Raw genomic sequence first — 24896 nt, forward strand, 5'->3', positions numbered from 1 at the left:
CCCGTGTCGGGGGCTCCGGGGGACGAGGTCCGGGGCTTGCGGGGCCTCTCCGGCTGCTCCTTCCGCGTGTCCTGCGCTGCCCCCTGCATGGATGGAGCCTCGCAACTTCCAGTGCCCGGGAGGCCTGACAGGTAACGGTCCCAGGGCCGGCCCAGCGGTGCCCGTGGCTGGGGCAGGCGGCTCACCGGCCCCGCGGCCCCGGCTGCCTCTCCTCACGGTGCCCGCTCTATCCCTCTCGTTCCTGCGGTTACCCCCGCCCCAGCTCCCATCCCAGGCGCTCCCCACACCTCCTTTCTAGGAGCCTGACCCCATCCCAATGGAGAAGCCTCCCCCTTTATCTGTTCCCCTCATTATCCTCCCCTGTATCCCCCCATTTATCTATTCCCTCTCTACCCCTCCCCTCCTTTATCCATTCCCTCTTTATCTCTCTCCCCCTTTATCCTCCCCTTTATGCAGCCTCCCCCTTTATCCAGCCTCTCCCCCTACTGACAAGCACCTCTTCCCCTTCAGCTCTGATGATACCTGCATCTTCTGGCTGGTCCTACCCGCTCGCCGGGTTCAGCCTCTACTTCCTCACTCCTCATTCCCCCTCCTGCATCTGGTGCTGCCCTGTCCTCACTTTCCCCTCCCCTTTACTAAGGGCTGCCTCTGCCCTGCTTGCCTTTCCCTTGCTCCAGTCTCCCCGTGGAGCTTCCAGTGAGTGTCCTGCAGCCCGTTCCCTTGGGAAGCACATGAGCCTTTTCTCCTCTGCCAGTGTCTGCTGCCTGAACTCCTTCCTGCAGCTCCTGGACCATGTAGGTCTTGCCATTGGCCTGTGAGTTGTGCTGGGCTGGTGAAGGGTGGCTGGAGGATGCCTGAGCTATAACCACCCTGTGGGCACAGCAGAGTTGTCTGGACACGGCCGTCCTCTTGTGCTGGCTCTGTCAGGTTTCGGATCCTACCTCTTCTCCTGCCCACCTCTGTTGTAAGCAGCTGCTTCCCCTTCTGTTGGCTGGGAGCGACTGCTGCTCCTGGTGACTCCTTCAGCCAGAGCTAAACGTTGTTCTGAGGTGTCTGCTGCTCACCAGGTCCTTGCTTCTTACCTCTCGAGGTTTGTTAATACCAGTCTCTATGTATCTCTCATAATGTGATCTATGACCTCTGGAAAATCAGGGTAAAGAGGAAAGGGAAAATAAGTGGTGAGGCTAAAGTTGGGGCCTAGGTGGTGTTTGGGTGGGTGATGTCATTTGTAGATGCTTCAGGGCAGGGTCAGAGCAAGCTTCCTTTGGGATGAGCTGTGTATGTGCAAGGCTTGGAGGATGCAGAATGCTGCTTTTCTCTCCAATGACCTTGAGTTTGGAGACTGGGAAACTTGGGTGCATCAAACAGTGAGGAGTTGGGTTGCTCATTGAGTGCTGCTCACTCAAGGATGATCCCCAGAACTCCGTTTGGAAGTGGGTTCTCCAGGAGCCGAAAGGGCTTGGAAGATACTGTCAGTGTCAGCCCAGACCTGGAGCCTGCAGGCATCTCTGCCTTGTTAATCTTTGACTGCAGGTTTAAAGGCCGAGTGTTGCGAAAGTTCTTCTGCCTCTGGAGCTTTGTGTTACAGGAGCAGAAGTGGCCAGGAGTGACCTGCAGCTGACTGCAGCTCTCAGTGCTTCTGGGTGCAGTGTGAGAAGAGGCTGTCCCTGTGGCTGAGGTGACAGCTGGAGCTAGAGCCCAGGTTCTGGGTGCTCCGGGCAGGTTGGGAACAGTGAGGGATGACAGAAGGTTGTCCTGCCTTGGAATTGAGTGCAGAGATGCCCCTGTAGGGGGAGAGAGAACTGTGCTCCAGTGTCAGCTAAGGGTCATCATCTCTTACGTGTAGTCAAAGTGAAGCTCCTTGTGGGGTCATCACTGGTAGCAATGGTGCAGATTGATCCAAAATTGTTCCTTGTCACTGGGACGTAATCCTCTCATCTCAGCAGGAGTTGGTTGAGCAAGTTTTGTTCAGAGACAGCTGCATGAATGGGTTAGGAAACAGTATGTCTGAAAGTTAGGGGTTTGCTGAAAGAGGAGCATCCTATACCAATTTACATGCCTTTACTGATAACAAATGGCCAGGTTTCAAAGGGGCTTTGTGAAGCCTGTAAGTGGCTGAGAAATTGGAGTCACAGATGATTCTTGTCTAAATATTGATGTGTGTTTTCCAGAAGACCTGCAAATCTTGGGGCATTTTATGCTTTCTGCCATGATCAAGTTATAAAATAATTAGAAACTTGTTCTATGTGTACAGTGGGGTGGTCAATATAGTCTTTAGCATTAAGAGCAGTCCTGGGAGAAGGACTTGGGGGTGTTGGTGGATGAGAAGCTCCCCAGGACCCATCAGTGTGGCCTGAGTCCATGTGCTGGGCTGCACCCCCAGAGTGTAAGCAGGAGCTCAGGGAGGGGATCCTGCCCCTCTGCTGTGCTCTGTGAGACCCCCCTGCAGCCCTGATCCAGCTCTGGGGCAGCAGCACCAGAGGGACCTGGAGCTGTTGGAGTGAGGCCAGAGGAGGCCATGGAGCTGCTGCGAGGGCTGGAGCAGCTCTGCTCTGGAGCCAGGCTGAGAGAGCTGGGCTGGGGCAGCCTGGACAAGAGAAGGCTCCTGAAGGGGAGAGCTGAGAGCAGCTCCAGCGCCTAAAGGGGCTGCAGGAAAGCTGGAGAGGGGCTTGGGACAAGGGATGTAGGGACAGGCCAAGGGGAATGGCTTGAACCTGCCCGAGGGGAGACTGAGCTGAGCTCTTAGGCAGAAGCTGTTCCCTGTGAGGGTGCTGAGGCGCTGGCACAGGGTGCCCAGAGAAGCTGTGGCTGCCCCATCCCTGGCAGTGCTCAAGGCCAGGTTGGACACAGGGGCTTGGAGCAGCTGCTCCAGTGGAAGGGGTCCCTGCCTGTGGCAGGGGTTGGAGCTGGATGACTGTTAAGGTCCCTTCAACCCAAACCACTCTGGGGTTCTATAATGCCTCTTTCATAGTAGGATCTCTACATGTATTAACTTAAGAACTAAGTAACTGTCATATTCATAGTGTGAGTGGGTCTGGGATTGTGACCACTTGTAGCTAATGGACAATGTCTGATGTGGAAAGAGACAATTTGGGATGATTTGTCCATGATTCCGTCATCATTTCAGGTTGCCAAAGTCTTTGCAGCAGTGGAATATCTGTAGAGCAACAAAACCTCCCAGCTCGATGAGGGCAAGAAAGGCTCTTAGAGTCTTCTCAGCCAAGCATATACAGCACAGCCTTGGCTGCTGGTATTGGCATCTTTAAAGTCAGTTTTGGTTTAAACTCTGGCTTATTCCACTTTGTCAAGCAAAGGGTTGATTTTTGTGGGTGATCTTGATCTATATCTGTTAAGAAATAAAGTTAAGATGTGTTGATGAGTGTTCAGAACACCTCTGAGTTACTGACAATGACCTGTCCAGAGAGTTGGGAAGCTCCACAACACTTCTCTAACCCTAAAACCACTCACATGTGCTTTGCTGCACCCCCCTGGCCAGTGGGAGAAGGTATCAAATGCTATGCAGAGGAGACTTGGTTGACAAGTGAGAGAATTTGAGTCTTCCTTCAGGAGTGGTAGGTTTTGAGGGGGTTGAATGTTTGAGGTCTCTTTGGGGTCTAAAGAGCAAAAGAAACCCAAACTGCTCTTACAGAGGAAGACAAGCAGGCCCTGGCAGGGAAGAGTCAGCTGGATGGTGCCGGGAGAGGGGGACTGCAGATGATGGTTGGGAGTGTTGTAGGGAAGCTCTAAGAGTGAGACACTGAGATCTGCTGGAATATTGTCCCTTGTGTCTCTTGACAGTGTACTGTGTATTAATGGGTCATTCACCTCTCTGGGTAAAGTTGATTAAGTGTCACTAGTCCCAGGCAGTGTTGGGTGGCTGGTGTGTTTAATAGGGCTACAAAGAGGAGGGGAGCCTTGACATATCAGCTTAGAGGTAAGAAGTTCTTAGAGTCCCTGGCCTGAGGGCTGAACTGTCAAGGTGTCACCGTGATGGAGGGTCTCTCTGCCCTGCTGTAGCTATGGATGGAGACAGCATCTCTGTACACTGGAGGGTTTGGTAAGGAGGGCAGTCTATGGGGATCCAGCCCAGAAGAAGGGCAGGGAGAGGCTTGTTAGCTGGGAAGGATGTCTGGATTCATACTGTGGTGGTTTAAGCCCAGTCAGTAACTCAGAACCATGCAGCCACTCACTCACTGTACCCCTTCTTCCTTCCCCTGCTCCCAGAGGGATGGGGAGGAGAATCAAAAGAATGTAACTGCCTTGGGTTGAGATAAGAACAGCCCAGTAACTAAGGTATAACACAAACCACTGCTGCTGCCACCAGTAATAATAATGATATGGGAAATAACCAGGGAAGGGAATACAGCTGCTCACTACCCACTGAATGATACCCAGCCCAACCTGAGCAGTGATCTGACCCTTCTGGATAACTGCCCCCAGTTTCTATACTGGGCATGACGTGCTGTGGTATGGAATACCTCTTTGGCTAGGTTGGGTCAAGTGTCCTGTCTCTGCTTCCTCCCAGCTTCCCCTCTTCCCTGGCAAGCATGAGACTCACAAAGTCTTTGGTCAGACTAAACATTACTGAGCAACAACTAAAAACATCAGTGTTGTCAGCGCTGTTCCCAGGCTGAAAGTCAAAACCACAGAGCACCAGCTACTAAGAAGGAGAAAAATGCCTGCTCCAGCTGAACCCAGGACACATCCCTGCATGCTTGGTGTATCCAAACCTGAAGCTGCTTTGTGAATTAGCAGTTCTCTGTCTTGGAGAACTTGGCAGAGAAGTGTTCCTGGAAAGCACATCCTCATGGATGTCTCCAGCAATGGAGCTTATCCAGCCCAGCTAGCATGTGTATGTAGATATGGCCTTGGGCACCAGCAAGGGGTCTCCCCTGGTTTCCTGTGCTTACCCTTGTGCTGAGGTGCTTTGCTGCTTCCTCTCCCTCCCGTGCTTGTGAGCTCTTCAGAAGGCAGTTGGTGGTGTCTGCCTATAGGCTCCATCTCCATAAAGAAGCAGAACAATACCTATGGGAAACAGGAGGCCAAGTATCAAAATGTGATTACTTCATCATCTTACTACAAAAATTAGCATGAGATACTGATGATCAAACACAGTCATGGTGCTGCCTCTTGCTGTTAACCCTGGGAGGGAAGCAGCTCATGCTTAACGTGAGAGTGCTTAAAACATGAGGTATCCTCCTGGTGTCTTTCATGGAGCTACTTCTGGAGTAAAAGGAATATGGATTAAATACACTTGTGATGAACTAATACACAGGGAGTAGCTCAGTTTCAGGCTGACCAGTGGGTTCTGGGGGAGTGTGCCTTTTGCCTGTGTTACATTGGATTGATCCTATGGCTACCCTGAAAGTCCTGCTTGGGAGCCCACTGCAAGAAACCTGGCTTTTGTGTGTGTTTGGATGGTAGTTCTTGCTATCTATAGGTCTAACAAGGTTTCTGTGTTCATGGAGGAGCCAGCTGTGGTAGGAAAGCAATTGAAACTTCCACGTGGAACGAACTGTTGTCAGGAAGAATGAACTCCTGGTACTTCCTGCCCATGGGGAGATGCCTATGTATGCACACTACCAGGTTTTGGGAAGCAGATGGAAGCTGAAGGCCAGGGCTTTGGAGCTCCTTGGGTGCAGGACCCTCATGGTTTCTCTGTGCACAGCAGGTCTGCCTCATTCTACAGGCTTCACGTTATTTAGCTTAGTGCATTAAATGTGGAATTCCATTAGGAGGGTGACAAACTCTCATTCCTCCTGGATATGCAACTTTCAATAATCACCCCTTTCCTAGTGCTAATGTAGTTGGGTGTCCAAGTGATGGTGGCTTTGATGGGTGGCTGATTCCAAAGAAACACTAAATGCCCTTTTCTTGGGGGTTGGTTTTTGGCTGGTAATCGCATGTAGTAAATGAGAGAGGAGAGGTGGCCACAAATGTCAATGCCTTCTTTACTCATGGTGTAAGAGGTGGTGAGGCACTGGCACAGGCTGGACGGGGCTTGGAGCAAGCTGCTCTCAGTGGAAGGTGACCCTGCACATGGCAGGGGTTGGGACTGGATGAGCTTTAAGGTCCCTTCCAACCCAAACCAGGCTGGGATTCTATGAGTGGACATGGAATGGTTGGAGCAAGCTGGGAACCAGATGCTGCCCTGGACTGGGAGGGTCTTTGGCACAGAAACATGACTTCTCTAGGCTGGGTAATCCTGGAATTCCTCTGCAAACTCAGGATGTTCTTCAGCCTTGCATTGCTCCTTCTCATCCTCGAGTTTCTTCAATGAGCCTTCATGCAAAGCTTTTCACTTCTTAGCCACTGCTATTGAAGATGAAGCACTTGACATTGTATATGACTGGCCCTAAGGTTTGGATGCCTGCCTTTACTTTCTTCCTGTTCTGTCCTGCAGGTAATTAAATGCCCTCTGTGTGGATCTTTGCTCTGGTGGCATGCTTGGATGTACAGCAGCTCTTCCAATAGCTTCTTTTTGTCTGCCCCATCACAAGAAGATGGCAAAAGCAAACATTACCAGAGACATCATCCACAGACAGATCAAGGTATGTGTTAGCCAAGTGTTGCTCCTGGTGAGTGGACAGCACATAGAGGGTTGGTGTTCGTGGCCTGGGAAATACTCGTAGTGTTGCCTTTACTTCTGAAAAGACCTGCTCCTTACATATTGATAAGCTGTGTAAGAAGCTTAAGAGAGAAATACATAGGACCTGTTACTATCCTTAATGAAGAAGTTGTCTGAAGTATGACAGAACAGGAATACAGCTCTTCTGTCTAGCAGGAGCTCCCTGTGCTAGTTTGACATCAGCAGGTCTGTTCCTTTTGAATACAAGGATGAAGAGAGGAATACAGCGACTTGTGTTTGAGCACCAAAAAGGACCCTAGCTAGCTCCCCGCATGAGCTTTCTGTCTGCTGCTTTCTGTGTTCTCTTTGTGTGATCTTGCCATCAGAGGTATTTTCTGACTGCAGTAAAGCTAATGATCTCTGTCTCAGTCTTCTGGCTCTCTTTCTTTACAAAGTGCCGTGTTGCTTCCTTTGTGTAGAGAAAAACTTGTCCTATGGTCGCATCAGTCATCTGATGGCTGCATTTGGTGAAAGATCTCTTAACGTGAAAGGACCAGCTACAGCAGACACAATAGGCAATTATTACTTGGACTCAGAAGCCTTAAATCACTTGCAGCTCTGCTGGTAATCAGCATTCATGCAAGTGGGCTGGTAGTGGCCAGAATAAGGAACTAGGAGCTTGAATGTTCTCTCCACGTTGCAGTTTGGTACCACACTTTGTGGTATAGACTTGTGATTTAATCTATGTACAGAGATTTGTTTTGCTGCTCTAACAAGGAAGGGATGGGTCTGTGCTTAGAGCCTTAGCCTGGCACTCTTTCACACTCTGCTCTCTTAGACTTTGATGCCTGACCTTGGGAAGATTTCCAAGCCTGACACTTCCTTGTGGGAAAAGCAGTATCCCACAGACCTCAGAGCCACTGGGGTTGCCGTAGCAAGGCAGTTAGAACTGCTGCACCTTGCACTGTGCTTAGGAGTGTTTTGGGAATGTTATCATATAAAAAGTGATTTGTCCTACAAAAAACCTGTTTTGCTTCTCCTTTCCCCCTTTCTGTCTCCATTTTGTTTTCCAGTAGCTTTTGCTCTGTGGAGTTCATTACAGCTCTGCAGCCCCATATGAAGTAATGTGGTGTGCCAGTTCTGTTACTGCTAACATGCTCCTAGTACCTAATCTAATGTTTAATACTGGTGTTCCCATCTCTGAATGGTGCTAATGAAGACTTAAGTTATCTTCACCTGGCTGTAGCATGGCACAAGATGAGACCAAGGAATGAACCTCCTTGGACATTATATGTTCCATTCAGAATATGACTTGCATTCCCTGTTCCTCAGGCCTGCCTCTGCAGTTGGCCTTCTTTCATCGAAGCCATCTGCTCCTGCATCTGCAAAGCCTGTGAGATCACAGGGGAAACAACTGCCCTGCTTTTCTTCACCTTCATTTGTACTGACGCAGTCCTGTGGCAGCTGCTCTCCTCTCTGTAGTACAGGCTGTGCTGTGGCACTGCAGCTACGTGCTCCCACTCCAGTCCTGCTGAAAGAAACCATCTCTAAAGGATGCTGTCCAGTGATGTGCCCCAGTATTTGCCCTGTGGTGGTGGTGCTGGTGGTGCTGCAGGGCAGGATCTGTGCAATGACAGATGTCTCCTGAGCAGCTGTGCTCTAGTACTGCAGTGGCTGCTGAAATCCTTGCCAAGAGATAATGACAGGCATTCCCAAGCCCTTTTGTATCTCCTGGTTATGGCTCGAAGTAGGCACAATATTCTGGCCTGGTGTGGGCATCAGACCTTGTCTTGGCCACACAGCTGGAGCTTAGCAATGAGAAAAACATCACTTCAAACCAATTCAGGGGCAAGGATTACACACTACCTACCTGGAGATGATGCAAATGACGTCTCCTTCCTACTGCACAGGTACTTGATGCTATGGACACCCCAGTACATGGCAAGGCCCCGGCTTGAGTTTTAAACCTTCTTTTAAAGGGCAAAGGGAGTGTTTTGTTTGCTGTAGTGAGTGTGCTGCTTGTTTGCCTCCTAGGAGAGGGGTGCGCTGGGCTTCGAGCGACACTATCACGTCACCGACCCTTTCATTCGACGCCTGGGCCTAGAAGCAGAGCTGCAGGTAAATGGCTTGTGCTTAAAGAGCAAGCAGGGCTACTTGTACAGCAGGAGTATATGAAATTCTCTCTTGTATGGGATAGATGCTGACTATTTAGTCCCCTAGACTGCATTAGAGCCAGGAATAGCTCAGTGAGAGCTTGTGTGAGCTTTCTGCATTACCTAACACACACCTACAAGAGCCTTTAACGAGTGTGTAGCAGCTAATCCCAATAGTGGTGCCTGAAGAAGGCAGCTGTCAACTGTTTGAGATACTCGGCTGGAATGTTGAAGAGGGTAATGTGTTGCCTAAAGAACAGGTTGTTGTATTGCAGTCTGACACGGCTTAAAAAGGTCTTTAGATTCTCTTGGTTTGGGGGAGGACGGATTCTTTCGTTCCCCTTTTCAGTTGCATCTCCTGTATTAAACACTGCTCAATGCTCCCCTAGTCTTCCCTGGGACAGTTGTTAGTTCATTTGAATGGAGGTGGGTTATACAGTCACCCAGCAGCAAGGTGCTTCTAAAGGAGTTACCCAAAGTGCATTTCCCATGCGTTCCCAGAGAACCTGTACATGTAATTTGTCAGCCTAGCCAAGGGCTTTGGAAGCAAAGTCACCTTTCCATGTGTGCAGCAGGAATTCCTCTGTAGCCTCTGAGATTCAACTGCCATTTTATTCAACAGTACCTATTTTTGGCTTATTTATTTCATTTTGCCTGTTCTAACCTAACTGCTAGAGCATGGCTGGAGGTGCTTATCTGCTATGTGGGTGGGTTTTTCCACATTGGAACAAGCTGTTATGTGTTGGGAGCTCTCCGTGTACTTGTCTTGGAGCAGCTCTGTTTGAGAAGTCTGAAGTTTGTGTAATCCTCTCTTCCCATTATGTTTTCTTCCTCAGGGTCACTCTGGGTGTGTCAACTGCCTAGAATGGAATGAAAAAGGAGAGTAAGTATGTGGTGTGACTCAGGGGATCAACCAACTGATAACCACAGGTTCTCCCAAGAGTAAGATGCTTCCCATTGCTAGTAAAGCCCCAGCTCCAAGTTTTGAACTATAGTAGAGCTCACACTTCAACAGCACTTTTATTTTGTTCAATAGATCTGTATATTATTAGAAATGCCCCTTTGGTGAGTTCAGAAGGGAAATGATCAGCCTAAGAAGTGGAGATTGAAGTCTGCTTCTCTTCTCTTAAATGGTATTATGGATTAGAATGGAGCTTTAGGATTTGCCCAGCTGGTGGTGACCCCACCCCCTTCCCAATGCTCTTAAAAGCTTCTGCTGTGGGCAAATACATAGGGCAGTGAGGTAGAGCACTTACTACTCTGCAGTTTTAGAGGGAAACTAAATACAAGAGCATTATCTGCATGAGAAATGACTGGGTGGAAGGAAGAGCATGTATTTCTTGCCATGCCTCTCACAAGTTCCCAAGTCTGATGCTCTTTAGAATGACTTCCCAGTAGAAATGTTGTGCTCTTGAAAGAGATCTGGCTACAAGGAAGTAAGTTTGAACAAGCTGATGGTTGGAGATGTCAGATGCTTTTGCTTCATTGACATAGACGTAAAAGGCAGACAGTGCCTTGCAATGTCACTGCCACACCCTGCACTTAGTGAATAACCACATGAGCCCTGGCTTGGGACTGCTTGGGCCCATCCGAAGTCCAGGAATGAATGCCTTGGCTTGGGCCTGGGGATGATGTGGAGCAGTTCATGCAGCCAGGCTAATAAGCAAAAAGGAGACTCTGCATTTTGTTGTTGACCAAATGCTCCTATTGTCTTCCCCTGTGCCTCTGGAGTCTGTGCTGAACCAACAAAACCCACTCGCTTTATTGTCCATGGAGTTGCTGTTTGGCTGGTTTAGCTCCCTAAACTGGCTCAATGGATGGGTGCATGGGGAGCAGCAAGAGCACACAGCTGAGAATAGAGAGGGGAAGTGGGCTTAGAGCTGAATTAACTTACTGGGTGCCTGTGGTCAAAGCACTGCAAGAAATCAGTCACAGCTTAGAACAGAAGAATACATGATGCATATTTCTCTTCTGCTTCTTTTAGCTTGTTGGCTTCTGGCTCTGATGACCAGCATACCATTGTCTGGGATCCTCTGCACCACAAGAAGCTCCTTTCTATGCACACAGGACACACTGCAAACATCTTTTCTGTCAAGGTATATCATTAGATAGAATGAACAACTATCAAAATGAGCAACCTGAGCAGCAAGAGAACAGATCCTTGCTGGGAAGCATTTGCCTGAAAGCAAATTCCACCCCCCCCCCCCAAAAAAAATAGGATTCAGTATTGCTAATGCTAGGAAAAAATACGTGCACTTCTTAGGTTGTGCAGCTCCCACGTTTATCTCCTGCTCCCTATAAAGTCAAAGGGAATGATTGTAGCAGATTAGGATGTGTGATGAAGAGACTATTTTGTGTGCTGCTGTAGCTGGTGCATCCTGAGTGTGGGTGCATTGCGATGTAGATAAGAACGCAGGTCATCCTGTGTTCCTAAACCTGTGGGAACAGGCTCAGCACTTCAGGTTTGAATGTCAAATGTGTCTCCCAACAGTTCTTGCCACATTCAGGGGATCGGATCCTCATCACAGGAGCTGCAGATTCCAAGGTGCATGTCCATGACCTGACTGTCAAGGAGACCATCCACATGTTTGGAGATCACACCAACAGAGTGAAGCGGATCGCCACAGCTCCCATGTGGCCTAACACCTTCTGGAGTGCAGCAGAAGATGGGCTCATCAGGTACAAAACTCTAGTTGTTCTGCCCCAAAATGAACTGGATCAGGCCCCATTGCAGTATATGTTACACACACATCTGTCTCTCTCTGAAGAGCTTAAGCTCATTTCTCCCTTTCCTGGGACTGGAAGGATTCATCTTGAAATGTAGCCTCCTCTGATAAAGACTCTCCTTAGCTCCTCTGTTTTCCTCTACTGCAAAGGGAGGCCAAGAAAGGAGCAGCCACGTTGAGTGGAAGGGAGGTACAACACTGAGCAATGTTTTTCTCCACAGTCTTTGAGACTCTTCAAAGAGTAAAGTTACTGTGAGACTCTGTTCCACTTTTCATACAAGCAAACACCAAATGACCTGAAGGACACATATGGAGAAATGCATGTTCACAGGAAGCTATGCCTCCCCATACTCAATAGACAAGCTAAGACCTCTCTTAGTGCTGACTCTGTTGCCTGGTGGCACGGATTGACCCTCTCTTCCTTTTGCAGACAGTACGATCTGCGAGAGAACAGCAAACGTTCAGAGGTGCTCATAGACCTCACAGAGTACTGTGGGCAGCTGGTGGAGGCCAAGTGCCTGACGGTCAACCCCCAGGATAACAACTACTTGGCAGTGGGGGCAAGTGGCCCCTTTGTGCGGCTCTACGACATACGCATGATCCACAACCACAGGTAATGGCACTTCCAGGCAGACAGTAGTGGTCCAGGGATCTGTTCAAGGCTCTGGTGGGAAGGGAAAGACAGGGAACAATGTCTGGGGCTCACTGTGGTGTTTTGCCCAGTCCATCTGTGTGGTGTGGAGCAGGCTGGTGAGTGCACAGCTGTATAAGCAGGAGGCCTTGCCCTTGTGTGTGAGCAAGAAGTGTCAGTCTAGAGCAGGCTTCCAGCAGTTGAATGCTGTGGTTTTAAGGCTGTTCTTCTTTCTGGCTAGGAAAAGCATGAAGCAGAGCCCTTCAGCTGGAGTACACACGTTCTGTGACAGACAGAAACCCCTCCCAGATGGTGCAGCGCAGTACTACGTGGCAGGTACTGGCATCTATGCTAGGGGGACACTGGTGGGACTTAATGCCTGAAGAAGTGGAGTTCTACCCATGACAGAAGCAACCAGTGCTTGGAACAGTCCTCTGATATAGGGGTGGTCCATGGAATAGTAGTTTATTTCACCTCTATGCTGTGAATTCTTGCTTATGGTACCTGCATAACAGGTTACCTGTGCATGTTACCTGCATAACACTCCCTGATTTGGCAGTGGTGTGCGGTGGTGAGCTGGCCTTACTTCTTGGATCAATGGGGGGCTATAGGTTTCTTCCTGGAACTGGTCCCAGCAAGGCTGCTGTTCATTATCATCACTGTCTTTCTGGCACAGAAGAGAAGTGGCTTGCCCTCATTCTGCAGGTGAAGCATCAGTGCCGCAGTATCTGGGCAACAAAGGTGACATTCTCTCCAGTGCTTGTTATTTGCTATCTCTTTTTCCCCAAAATGTTTGGTTTTTATCAAACTCATAGACCAGCATGTTCAGCAGACCAGTTCTGACAGTCTTGCTGCTGCTGAGCCCCGCTAGAGGATTTCTTAGGTCTCCTGAATTGGTCATGCAACACATCTGCTGTCTGAAGCAAAAGAACCTGTGTGTGAGCTGAATATTTAGGAGCTTTGGGTTGGTTGTGCTAAGGGCTCCATGAAGGGAGTCTGATGAGAGGGTTGAGGATGCAGGTATTTGCTTGCAGATGGCCATGAATCACAGAGGCCAAATCCAAAATGAATCCCTAAACCAGAGATTTACTGGGTTCTGCAGGCTTTGTTGCTAGCAAGCTAGTTGTAACCCAGTCTTCATATGGAGATGGCCTTGCAGAATTGATATCTAGAGCTTGTGAAAAGGCAGCTGTGCACATCTGTGTGTTTTCATAGAATCATGGAATGGTTTGGGTTCAAGGGACCTTAAAGCTCATTCAGTTCCAACCTCCTGCCATGGGCATGAACACCTTCTACTAGACTAGGTTTCTCCTGCCTGACCTTGAGCACTGCCAGAGATGGAGCAGCCACAGCTTGTCTGGGCAGCCTGTGCCAGTGTCCCACCACTTCATGGCAAAGGATTTCTCCTGAAGATCTAAATACAGTGGCTGATGGAAGGATTCAATAAACATCAGGAGGAAATGGAAAAATCACTTCATACATTGCTCTCCTACCAACCCTGTAGAAGGGAGCATCTGGGGTGGGACAAGGACAACAGCTGCAAGTGAAGCTGATGTGCATGGACCATTTCTTTCCCCAGGGCACCTTCCAGTGAAGCTTCCAGATTACAACAACAGGCTGAGAGTTCTGGTGGCCACATACGTCACCTTCAGCCCTGATGGCACTGAGCTTTTGGTCAACATGGGAGGGGAACAGGTAAGGACACAGCTCAAAAGCTTCATATGGGGCTGTGTGTGTTGGCTCACCACATGTTGTTGCATGTTTAAAAAGGGCTGTAGCCACTTTTCTGTGGGTCTTATGATCGATTTTTAACCTGCTTTCTGATTCATTCAGCCTAAATGCCTGGTGTTAGGGGTTAATTTGTTGTGCTGCCACTGGTCAGACTTGAACCACATTCTCTTCAGGTTTCCCAGTTCCCATTTTACCTTCTGAAAGAGGGAAAAAAACCCAGTTCTGGATCTGACCTGTGCAGTCCTAGAGAAGATTTCATAACTCATTCCTGAAGCATCAGACTGCTTCTGTAATAGAATCTAGTGAATTAAGGAACTTACAGAAGCAAAGGCCTTCACCTGGAATTTTGATTGCTTTAATTAGAAGTGATATTCATGGATCTTTGTAAAGCCTATCGGTGAAATCCTCCTGCCAGCATTCATCCACATGGATGAAGCAGGACCTTTGCTTGTCCTCAACAGATCTTTCTCACACGTGCACTCATTCTTTTTGAGAGAAGGTCCTGGGTTAGATGAGTTGCAGCTCTGAGCTGAGCTCTCAGCTCCTATCCCAGTGTTACATTAGGGCTTTGCAGGGCTGCTTTCCAAGCATCTCAGGAAGTCCTGGTTTTGTCTTAGAGACACTTTTGCCTTGGTTTAGGGTTTCCTCACCTCTTCAGTAAGACAAGGCTCCTGGTTTTCAATGTTCTACTCTCTGAAGCCAATGCTGCAGTGGGTGACACCACTGGTGCTGCTGTCAGCTTGGGTGTACCCATCCTTAACCAAGGTTCCCAGTTAGAAAACTGGAAACAGTAGAATGCAGGTGTGGAAGTGAATGCCCAGCCAGCCCTGTGTTTCTGTGACTTGAGCAGCTGTGTGTCACTCACTTTTGTCTCATTCTTTTTCTTCATTCCTTAGGTCTATTTGTTTGATTTAACATACAAACAGCGACCGTACACTTTCCTCCTCCCAAAGAAGTGCCACACTTCAGGGGGTGAGTATGATGCTAGTGTGGAAGTGAGTGGAAGGCAGAAGGAAATCATGTACTACGCAACTCTTTTCAGGGGTCAGCCCAGTCTGGGCAGGAACAAGGAAAATGAAGCAGGGGTTGGCTGTTGCTGGGTTGTTTCTGCAGTGCTCTTCACACCCTGAGTTCTAAACCCCTTCTAGAGAGTGACAAAATGTGTGTCTTGAGGAGAGAAGTGAGCTGTTGCATGTGTGAACTAAGGAGAATGCTTAAAGCTGTGTGCAAAGAATAAAGGAGACTTCGTAGAGGGGTTGAAGACCTGGTATCCTGCCTTCAGCTCAGGGGGAAGCTTTGTGGACAGGCAGGGGAGTGGTATGTTGTTTAAACTTGCTAGTAAAATGTTATCCTCTCATGTCTGTTATCCCTCCTTCACCCATTAGGAAGGAGACAGAACAATTTCTTCCCTTGTCTAAGAATTGGGGGTTGGAACAAAGTGATCTGTAAGGTCCCTTCTAACCCAGACCATTCTGTGACTCTCTGAATCAGGCCTGGCCCCAGCATCCCTCCTGGTGCTGAGATAGTTGAATCAAAGTCATTTATGTGATGAGTAAGTGTATGCAAAAGCCTTTTTATTCTTGGCCCTGTTTCTTCCAGGGCCTGTTTGTACACACAGATACCGCAGTGCTCAGAGCACTCTGGCACAGTTTGATCTGTGTACTCAGTGTGCTTGAGGCCTTAAGTAACCCTCACATCCTGGTAGCAAACCCATGGCCCTGCTGTTCTCTTCTGTCTTGAATGCGTGTGGGTGATCTGGACTGTGGTATCTGGTGAGGTCACCCTTCCACTGGTAGGACAGTGTTTGAACAGGCTCACAGGGGTGCAGCAAATGCCCCTCCCTGTTGGGCACAGAAAGTTCAGGTAAAGGCAATGTGAGTACAACAGCTGAGCTTCGTGTGCATGCATGTCTGTGCACACTGCAGTTGCTGAGCAGTGCAGTGCATGGCTTGGAGAGCAGCCCCAGTTTCCCAGGCTGTGAAGCTGCAACAGAAATGCAGGTTGTAGCCATTTAAGCTGAGTATTTAGGGTAGAAATGGTAGATGATGTGGCTGCACAACCTTTGGAGGGTTACTTCAGCTTGTAACAGCTCCTGAAGCAGTGGGGTAAGGAAAGAATGGAAGGAAGCAGGCATGTAGAATTCCTTTCCTGGATTCCTCCAGTCGTTCTACTCCTCCTTGTTCTATTAAACGTAGCTCTGTGATTCTTTATCTGAATCTAAACTAGAAAGTTACTGATGTTAATAAACACTCCTGCAGTGTTAAATATCAGGCTCTTGGTGATTACTTACTTAGAGAGTCAGTCTGAAGGCAGTTCAGTTCCAGCCACCCTCTGTGTGTGTACTTTGTTCTATGTGCATCTATTTTCAAGCATTAGCTTGTATAATCCCCATTGATGCTTAGAATGGCTGTGTATTTCTGGTGTCTTTCCTAACCTTCAGAAGTGCAGAATGGCAAAACCTCTACCAACGGAGTGTCCAATGGCATCCATCTCCACAGCAACGGCTTCCGCTTGGCTGAAGGAAGAGCACATGTGAGGTAAGGGGACAGCTCTACCTGCATGAAGGCCTCTACTGGTTGGTCTTGTCCCCATGTACTGGAGGGAGCTATTTGATCCTATGGTTCTTCTTGCCATGGTTAGGTGCTGCTAAACAAGGTGTGACGTGCAGATTCACTCAGTGTGTTGACTTGATTGTCAAGTTGCCTCTGTCCTAGGAGCTGTATTTGCTTCTGGTGTGAACAAGAGTCAGATCAGCCAAGAGTGGCTTAGGAGAAATGTTGTCCATGAGGATTTTTCCCCTCTTTATAATGAATCACTGTGGACAAAATGAAGAAATGACTTTTCAGGCCTGGAAGCAGTGTTCTTAGTTGTTCTAACCTGCAGAAACTGTGTCTTGGTAAATGGGAGAGGCTGTCAGGTCCAAAGAGCCTTGCTTCCCTTTGCCATTGTCTAGTGGCATCTGCCTGCTGCAAACTGAACTGAAGCAGCCAGAATTGCTTTACGCCAATGCCACTGGTGTCATTACTCCTGCAGTCTGCGTGGCAGCTAGGAAGGGGTGGAGAGCCCTCCTCTGTTGTTCCTGGGGCTCTCTTAAGAGCAGAATGCAGCTGGGTGAAGCAGCAGCAGACTGGAAGCACATCTTGCTGCCTGCTTTTCCTCCGGCTGATGAGCCACGGTTAAAAGTCAAGACACAGTTGCTTAATACCATATATGGGTAGTCTGGGTTCTACAAAGTCACTTTGTTCGACGTTTTCAGCTTGTTTCCTCTAGATGGCCCCTCCAGCACAACAGAGATGTAGCTGGAATGGTGGGTTGCTGAGCATGGGCCTTGTGCAGCTTGGGCTGCCTGGTTTCCTGATGAACTGGTGGTGTGGGATTGGCGATGTTGTTTATCCAGTCAAAGCAAAGCTGTCATGGTGAAGTCTGAGGGACTAGATGCTTATAATACCCACTGTTCAGCTGTGGGTATATGTCTGTCATACAAATGATGGTTAAAAAGAAACCTTCCTCCTAAGTCCAGTTTATGCAGGTACAGGGTGTCTTCTGCCTTTGTCTGACATTTCTGGTATTAGCTAATGCTTGCTGGGAGTTATTAAGCTAGAACAAAGCACTGCAGACAGTTAACTGGAGTTCACAGAGTGTGTGAGACTTACCTGTGCTCCTTCCTTCTTTCTCTTCAGTCCCCAAGTGGAGTTACCTCCATACCTGGAGAGAATCAAGCAGCAAGCCAACGAGGCCTTTGCTTGCCAGCTCTGGACTCAAGCCATCCAGCTCTACAGCAAAGCAGTCCAGAAAGCCCCCAACAATGCCATGCTGTATGGAAACAGAGCTGCTGCCTACATGAAACGCAAGTGGTAAGGAAGCAGAGGGTGTCAGAGGTGACTGAGATCTGGGTAGCACTGATGCCTGATCCACTGTACAGAACCTTTGTGCAGAGCAGGGTTGGGGTTTTTGGGTCAAGTGGGTCACTTCTGGCATAGAACAAGGGGATTGCACAGCCACAGATACTGCACAGGCAAGCACAGCTGGTAGTAGCTCCTCATTTTGCCTACTGGCATGCTGAGTAATGTTCTGTTCCTTTCCTGTTTCAAAAGAAACCCAAAATCTGAGTAACAGCATTATGAGTGTCTGCAAGGGTGTTTGCATTTCTTTGGATAGTTCTGATCTGCATTAGAGTATGGCTCGAAATCTGCTGGCAACAGATGAGGTAATGGTTACAGTGTTTTCTGACTTCATCTCTCGTGATAGAAGGTTGTTGTAGGGCTGCCTGGAGTTGCTTTGCTTGCTGCTTTATCCAGGTAACTAGTACTGCAGATGATCAGGCGTGTCCTGGAGGTTCCTGTGTTAGCCCAGCCAACCCACCTTCCCCTTGACTGAAAGCAAACCTCTCTGAGGATGCGGGGAGGTGGCAGCCGGTGTCTCAGTCTGGGGGAGGTTCTGTCTTCACTGTTGCAAGACACACTGTTAGCCTCTGCAGTAGGTAATGTCTTCTCTGACTTGCATCTGCAAGGTACACCTGGCTTATTTTAGTGTCTGTCTCCTTGAGCAGAGGAAGACTGCACATAATGACTTGCTATGAACATAGTTAAAATAGCTGTGGTCCTTCATCTCCATTTGCTTTGTGAGGATATCCTTCTCCTCTCCCTGCTGAAATCCCCACGATGAATTCTCCTCTCCTCTTGCCAAGATAAAGAGCAGCCAGCAGTTGTTGTGACTGTTGGTAACTGGCCTACTCGCTGTTTTGCAATAGCAGGGATTTGGGAGCTGCCTCAAAAAGACCTTGGTGTTCAGAGGGAGAAGAACAATAGGTTGGGATTAAGGAATGGAAGGCAGAAGCTGAGTGCTGAGCTCATGAATGACGTTTTCCTTATAGGAATCGTTTTTCCCAAAGGATGTTGGCAGATCTAAACCTTTCTGTGTGTCAGCCCCTGCTTTGCTACAGCTTTCAGTAGCAGGAAGATGTGAAAACGTATGCACGATGGGTTTCTGTGGTGGGCAATGATTAGAATTTAAATAGTCCTGAGCTGGAATCTGCTCAGGTACAGGAAAGAGTGGCCAGCTTCCTGCTGCTGGATGGCAGAAGGTGATGGGATGTCACTGAGTAGCTGGACAGTGACCCATGCTGAACTCCTCTGTGTCTCTGAGGTGTGCTTTGTGTTCGCAGCAGGAACTGTGCAGGATGCTGCAGGTCTTGCCTTGGCCTCATTCTCTGAATAACACAGAGACAGATCTCTCTTCCTGCTCAGCTCCCCTAAGATGCTCCTGGGATCTGCAGCACTTCTAAAGCTGTCCTCTTAAAATCTGCTCCTAAGAGCCAGCTTCATCAGTCTCCAGCCCTGCTTTTAGCTGTCCATGTTAACAGTACTTAGCTGATTCAAACCTGTAACAGTGGGACAAGTCAGGTCCTGCTTTACATCTGTGTTTCCACACCAGTCTCTTGGGCTGGCTGACACTGGGATTCGAGGTTGGAAGGGTTTTGGGGGTGGCAAAGTAGCTGATAGCCCATTCTGCTCTGAACTGGTGAGGCACCCATCTGTGTCATCCAGTTCCAACCCCTGCTACAGGCAGGGACCCCTTCCACTGGAGCAGCTGCTCCAAGCCCCTGTGTCCAACCTGGCCTTGAGCACTGCCAGGGATGGGGCAGCCACAGCTTCTCTGGGCACCCTGTGCCAGCGCCTCAGCACCCTCACAGGGAACAGCTTGTGCCTAAGAGCTCAGCTCAGTCTTACCATGGCTAAGAATACCAACATTCCATCAGCAATGGTGGTCACTGGTCAGCAATACCAGATCCTGTGGAGACCTGGCATTCTCTTAGGAGAAGGTCTTCTCTGTGATGCCTCTGGGTAGCTGAGGCTCAGTGCTGGTGCAGCAGGCATGCAGCCTTGCCTGACTTCTCAGCCTCTGTCAAGCTGAAGGGAATGCCAGCATGCAGAACTCAGCAAGTCTCTCCTGCTTCCAGAGCACAAGCAGAGGCGTTCTTATTCCCACAGCTCTGGAGCTTAGGGGAATCAAGCATAGCCTCCAGGAGCTGTACCCAGGATATAAATATCCATTATGATCCCAGTCTGCTGTAACACTTACTTCCAGAACTTCAAGCTTTTTCCTCTAAAGGTGAGAAAAAACTGCTGCAATAGAGATTTCTCCATCAGGGTGCTGAAGTGTGCTTCTGTACCTCCTTCTTGAAGCCTACAAGTGATTGGGAGTGTGGGCAGCAAAGGATGCTAGCGCACTGTGTGTCCACAAAGGGGCACGCGTGAGCTGCCGTGCTCCGAGGAGGCCCTGCTCTCCTTGCAGAGAGGCCTTGTGTCTGCTTGGCCAGAGGGCTGGAGCATCCTCCATCTTCAAAGGACTTCCCGAAATGTGTTCTCTCCGTCAGCTCTGCACAGTCGGTTCTAAAATGGCAGGTCAGGACTTGCTGGGCTTCCCTGTGTGCTCAGACTGCAGTCAAGGATCTGGGCTTGATCAGATGGGGCCCCTGAGAAGCAGTAAATGGTATTAGCATCAGAGCTTGTGGGGTGTTTGAGTGCATAGAGAGAGCTGAAAACAACAAGCTTTGAAGTGAAATGAGGGCTGGGAGCAGTGGTGGGAAATGTGTGCTGGGAATGCTTGGGCTCTCTGATCCATGCTCCCTTTCCTTCAGGGATGGGGACCATTATGATGCTTTAAGAGACTGCCTGAAGGCCATATCCTTGAATCCGTGCCACCTGAAGGCCCATTTCCGCCTTGCCCGCTGTCTCTTTGAACTCAAGTACGTGGCAGAAGCACTGGAGTGTCTGGATGACTTTAAAGGGAAGTTCCCAGAACAAGCACACAGCAGTGCCTGTGATGCACTAGACAGGGACATCAATGCAGCCCTCTTCTCCAAGAGCGATAACGGTGAGTGCCAGTGCCTGCTGGGGTGCTTCAAGGTTATACTGCAATCTAATGATGGGGCAAGGAATGTTCTCCTTAAACTGTCCTTCTGAAGTAAAACTCCAATTGGAGAGAGATTGATTGTTCTTGTGCACAAAAACTGGCCTGAGCCTGTTCTTTCCTTGTGCCTGGGCCTGGTTTGCTCTTGAGCAAGACTGTGATAAAAGGAATCTGATGTACCCAGGAGATAATGTGGAAGGAAGCTTGTGCTCTAAGCCCTGCTCCCTGCTGGAGTTGTCCTTAACTCTCCTCTAAAGCTCTTGGGGTCCCCTGGAGTGCTGTTGGCTTTGAACATCTTCCTCCCCCAGTTGTGATGAGGGAAATGTGTTGTCCTTCCAGCTGAAGACAAGAAAGGGGGTGGCCCCATCCGGCTGCGAGCCACAGGCCGCAAGGATTCCATCTCGGAGGATGAGATGGTGCTGAGGGAGCGCAGCTATGACTACAAGTTCCGATACTGTGGCCACTGTAACACTACTACAGACATCAAAGAGGCCAATTTCTTTGGCAGGTATGTGGCAGAGTGTAAGAGGGATGCAGCAGCAGAATGAGAATGCTCCCTTCCATTGGATAAAGCCTCATGGAGCCCCATGTGACTGTTCATAAAGTGATGCTGACACTGGTTTGCAGGGTTGAGAAAGATGACAGAAACCCTTCTCTTTGTGTGGTTACATGAACAGCAGGTTCAGTAGCAGAGCCATAGAGGACCCAGTTGGGCTAGCATTTCAGACAGTCCATTTGGGATTGAAAACATGAATCCCGGGGATGGAGGGAACCAACACAGCAAGCTTTGTGTGGATCTGTGAGCGTGAGGGGTGACAGCCTGCCTATTATAGAAACCAGCTGAGATTCTCATGTCTGCTAGAGACTAGCTGTGGCTCTGAGCTGTGATCTCCAGCCTCTGCTCCTCTCACCCTAGCAATGCACAGTACATAGTCAGTGGGTCAGATGATGGCTCCTTCTTCATCTGGGAGAAAGAAACCACCAACCTTGTTAGAGTGCTGCAGGGAGACGAGTCCATCGTGAACTGTCTCCAGCCTCATCCCAGTTACTGCTTCCTGGCTACCAGTGGCATTGACCCGGTTGTACGACTGTGGAACCCCAGGCCAGAGGTAAGAGCTGTGCTTGGCAAGGTAAGGCAAGGCTTTCTTGGTGTCATGAGATGTAACACACCCTGGCATTTCCCACCGGCATCTCTTAGTTGCAGCAGCAGTAACATCTTCAGCCCCTCTTTGGGGCTGGCATTGCCTTGCTGAGTTCTCTCCCTTCTTGTCTCGCAGAGTGAAACCCTGAATGGCCGTGTGGTGGTAGACATGGAAGGTGCTTCCCAAGCTAACCAGAGGCGCATGAACGCAGACCCGCTGGAGGTGATGCTGCTGAACATGGGGTACCGGATTACAGGACTGACCAGTGGTGGGGCTGGAGGCTCAGATGATGAAGACAGCTCAGAGGGGCAAGTCCAGTGCCGGCCCAGCTAAAACAGAACTGCTTCTCCTCCCTCTAACTGTCTGGCTGAAAGGGAACCTAGTTTCCTTGGTCCTGGACTTCCTCTGATGAATGACTGCACTGTTTCGCACTATGCACAGAGTAGGACAAGCTGGCAGGGGTAGGAGCGGCCGTCTCTAAACCATCACCACCACCACCTCCTCCTCCTCCCCTCACGCTACTGAGCAGCATGGCAGTGCAGTCCAGGGTTTGCCTTTAGTGGAATTTAGTCCCAACAGGGGTCTTTGAGTTGTCTGTAAGCAGTGTAAGCTGGTGATGTTGTTTTCCAGAGTTGCTATATGTTCTGGTACAGGGTTGGCTGCATTCGTGCATTTGCAGAGGGAATGTGAAATTCCTGAATAAAATACAAACCTAGGGCAGGGCTTATGGAATGAATTCACTGCAGTGAGCTTGATCTTGAAAGCTTGACTCTGCTTTTGTGCTACCAGCCTTTCTAGAGGCCCCTGGTTTAGGGTTGTTGGCCGTAAACCACCTCATATGTCCCATAACATCTTTCTTCTGTCTTCTGTCTCTTAACATTTTGTCACCAGATGTAGCTGTGTTGTGTTAAGGACTGGGTGTTGCCCATGTTGTCCCTGGGCATCTGTCTTAGTTGATGGATCAGTGAAGGCACTGAGTATGCGCAGCTCAGCAGGGCAGGGGGTGCTTGCCATGGAGAAAGGTGACAGCAATGAGAGCAGGTTTGAGCAGAGGCTTAGGACTCATGTAACTGAAGCTACTGAGGAAAGGGGCTGGTCTCTCCATTGCCTAAAACACATGTACCTGTGTTCACCTCCTCTCCACATCGCCCATGCTGGAGCTGAGAACGTTGCCACCGTGTACATGTATCTAAAGTGTCAAGCTTTTAGACAGCAGCATTTGTGTGCACTCAGCTGTTCTGTCTTGGCCCAGGTGGGCCTCATTGGGCTAACATCTGATGGGTTTAGTGGTTCTCTCAGGAACCCTCCTCCTTCTTCCTTCTCTCCCCATGTGGCTGCGAAGCCAGGAGTGCACCTAGGAATGCAGCACTGCGCTTCCATCCTTTCCTCTCTCGTGTCACATACAGCCCTGATCTTCCCTCCTGCAGTTGCCAAGCACTAACTATCAAGCAGATCTTCCACAGCTGTGCTTACAACCGGATCCGAAGAGGTTGTTTTTTCTAGGACTATCAACTAAGACCAAAGAGCCCCTGGAGATCTTCACTGCTCTGTGCTGTCTCGTATCTCTTCCTGCTGAAGGTCTGAACATGGACCCCTTGGTCCCAGGGGTGTGAGATGTGTGTCTGGGAGTGTGTGCGCATGTGTGTGTGCTGCATTAGGGCTGTTCTTCCATGTGGTGCAATCCCTGGTCTTCCTGTTGCTGCTGTGGATGAGAGGCCTCCCTTTCCTCCTCTGGCTGCCAAGCACTGATGAGAGAGACTGCACAGTTCTGGCTGATCGAGGTAACTGCTTCCTCTCCCCTCCACAACAGTCCTGGACATAAGTGAGCCTTGTACAGGAGGGAAGGAGGCCCCAGAGCCTCATAGCTGCAGCATCTCTCCAAGGACACTGCTCCCTGCACAGATAAGTCCCCCAGTGGAGTTAAGCAGGACCAGGTCTCTACCCCTTAGACAAAGATGTCCATCTGCTCTGTCCCGGTTGGCACTGAGCCCTAGTGACCCCCAGCCTTGTGGGAGCATCCTCCTTGCCACCTGGGCACTGCTGAGCTGTGGGAAAGGCTGAGCCAGCCATCCTGGGACAGATCCAGATCCTCACTTGGCTCTGAGGGCATGGGGTAGATGTGCCTGCTTGCTCCATGTACCTGTGTGGGGTTCCCAAGCTGTCCCAGGTGTACTCCAACACTCGGTGCTCTTCCCAACCCAGAGACAGCAAAAAACCTCACCTGGGTGGCTCTTTGCCATGGTCTGGCCTTTTCTTTCCTTGCTTAAGGCTTCCCTCTTCAATGCAGCCTCTTTTTGTTCTCCTCCTCCCACTCAAACTTTGTTTTCCCAGCATTCAGGAGACGTCTGCACACTTTGATTTCGAACCAGAGACACCAAGATTGGAAAGCTCTGAAGAGAACAGGCCTCTCCCTCCCCATTACCTTGTGCTGTGGCAGCTAGTTCTTGTTGGGTTTCCCCTTGTGAGCTGTGGGAGAGCTGGGCCTCTGCAGTGGGTTGCTTGTTGTTAATGGCTGTGTTGGTTAAAGGATGAGGAATGATAATGGGAGAGAAGGGGAGAGAACAACCTTTCTGCCTCTGGCCCCTTGTCCTGGGCAGATTACCTGCTCTGTCACTTGGTAATGAGGGCTTTGTATTTATTGGTGAAGGAATAAAACCCATGCTGAGGAAGTAGGGAGAAGATGTTGCTTTATTGACCTCTGCTGTTTACTTCAACCCCCTCTTTGAGAAAGCTTCTTCCTGCTCTATCTGGTTAACTCTTTCTAGGCTGGGATATGCAGGGATGCCTCCTCTATTTTTGTACTCTAGCAGCAGGCTCTCTGTGAGGAGAGCCTGGGATTCTCTTTAGTAGTGCAATGACCATTGCTTCTTGCTTTTCCAAGTACTAAAGGTGATCAGTCATCTCGTCAACCTTGCCCCTGCAGTTGTAGAAGTAACACACAAGCCTTACTGCCCTCATTAGAAGGAGCAGAACACTTGTTTCTCTGGTCCTGGAAGAGAAAGGGTTAAAGAGATTAAACAATTCTTTCTTCTA

General features: G+C 49.4%; 1 protein-coding gene across 1 annotated transcript; it reads left to right on the forward strand.

Annotated features, from left to right (window-relative positions):
* On the forward strand, positions 1-24896 carry WDTC1 (WD and tetratricopeptide repeats 1). Its single transcript, XM_005142211.3, has 16 exons — positions 1-131; positions 6404-6551; positions 8603-8686; positions 9558-9604; positions 10706-10817; positions 11213-11400; positions 11878-12060; positions 12320-12414; positions 13658-13773; positions 14706-14781; positions 16250-16346; positions 17490-17663; positions 20450-20685; positions 21061-21229; positions 21638-21830; positions 21999-24896. The coding sequence occupies exons 2-16, from the start codon at positions 6444-6446 to the stop codon at positions 22194-22196; spliced, it is 2076 nt and encodes a 691-aa protein (XP_005142268.1). The 5' UTR covers positions 1-131; positions 6404-6443; the 3' UTR covers positions 22197-24896.

The sequence above is a fragment of the Melopsittacus undulatus genome, chromosome 14 (genome assembly GCF_012275295.1).
Source record: "Melopsittacus undulatus isolate bMelUnd1 chromosome 14, bMelUnd1.mat.Z, whole genome shotgun sequence".
Lineage (NCBI taxonomy): Eukaryota > Metazoa > Chordata > Aves > Psittaciformes > Psittaculidae > Melopsittacus > Melopsittacus undulatus.

Excerpts from the sequence above, each read along its gene's own strand:
- WDTC1 (XM_005142211.3), top strand. The coding sequence starts at position 6,444 with ATGCTTGGATGTACAGCAGCTCTTCCAATAGCTTCTTTTTGTCTGCCC. Across the intron at positions 11,401-11,877 it reads GCAGAAGATGGGCTCATCAG|ACAGTACGATCTGCGAGAGA; the intron begins GTACAAAACTCT and ends TTCCTTTTGCAG. Across the intron at positions 21,230-21,637 it reads GAGGCCAATTTCTTTGGCAG|CAATGCACAGTACATAGTCA; the intron begins GTATGTGGCAGA and ends CTCTCACCCTAG.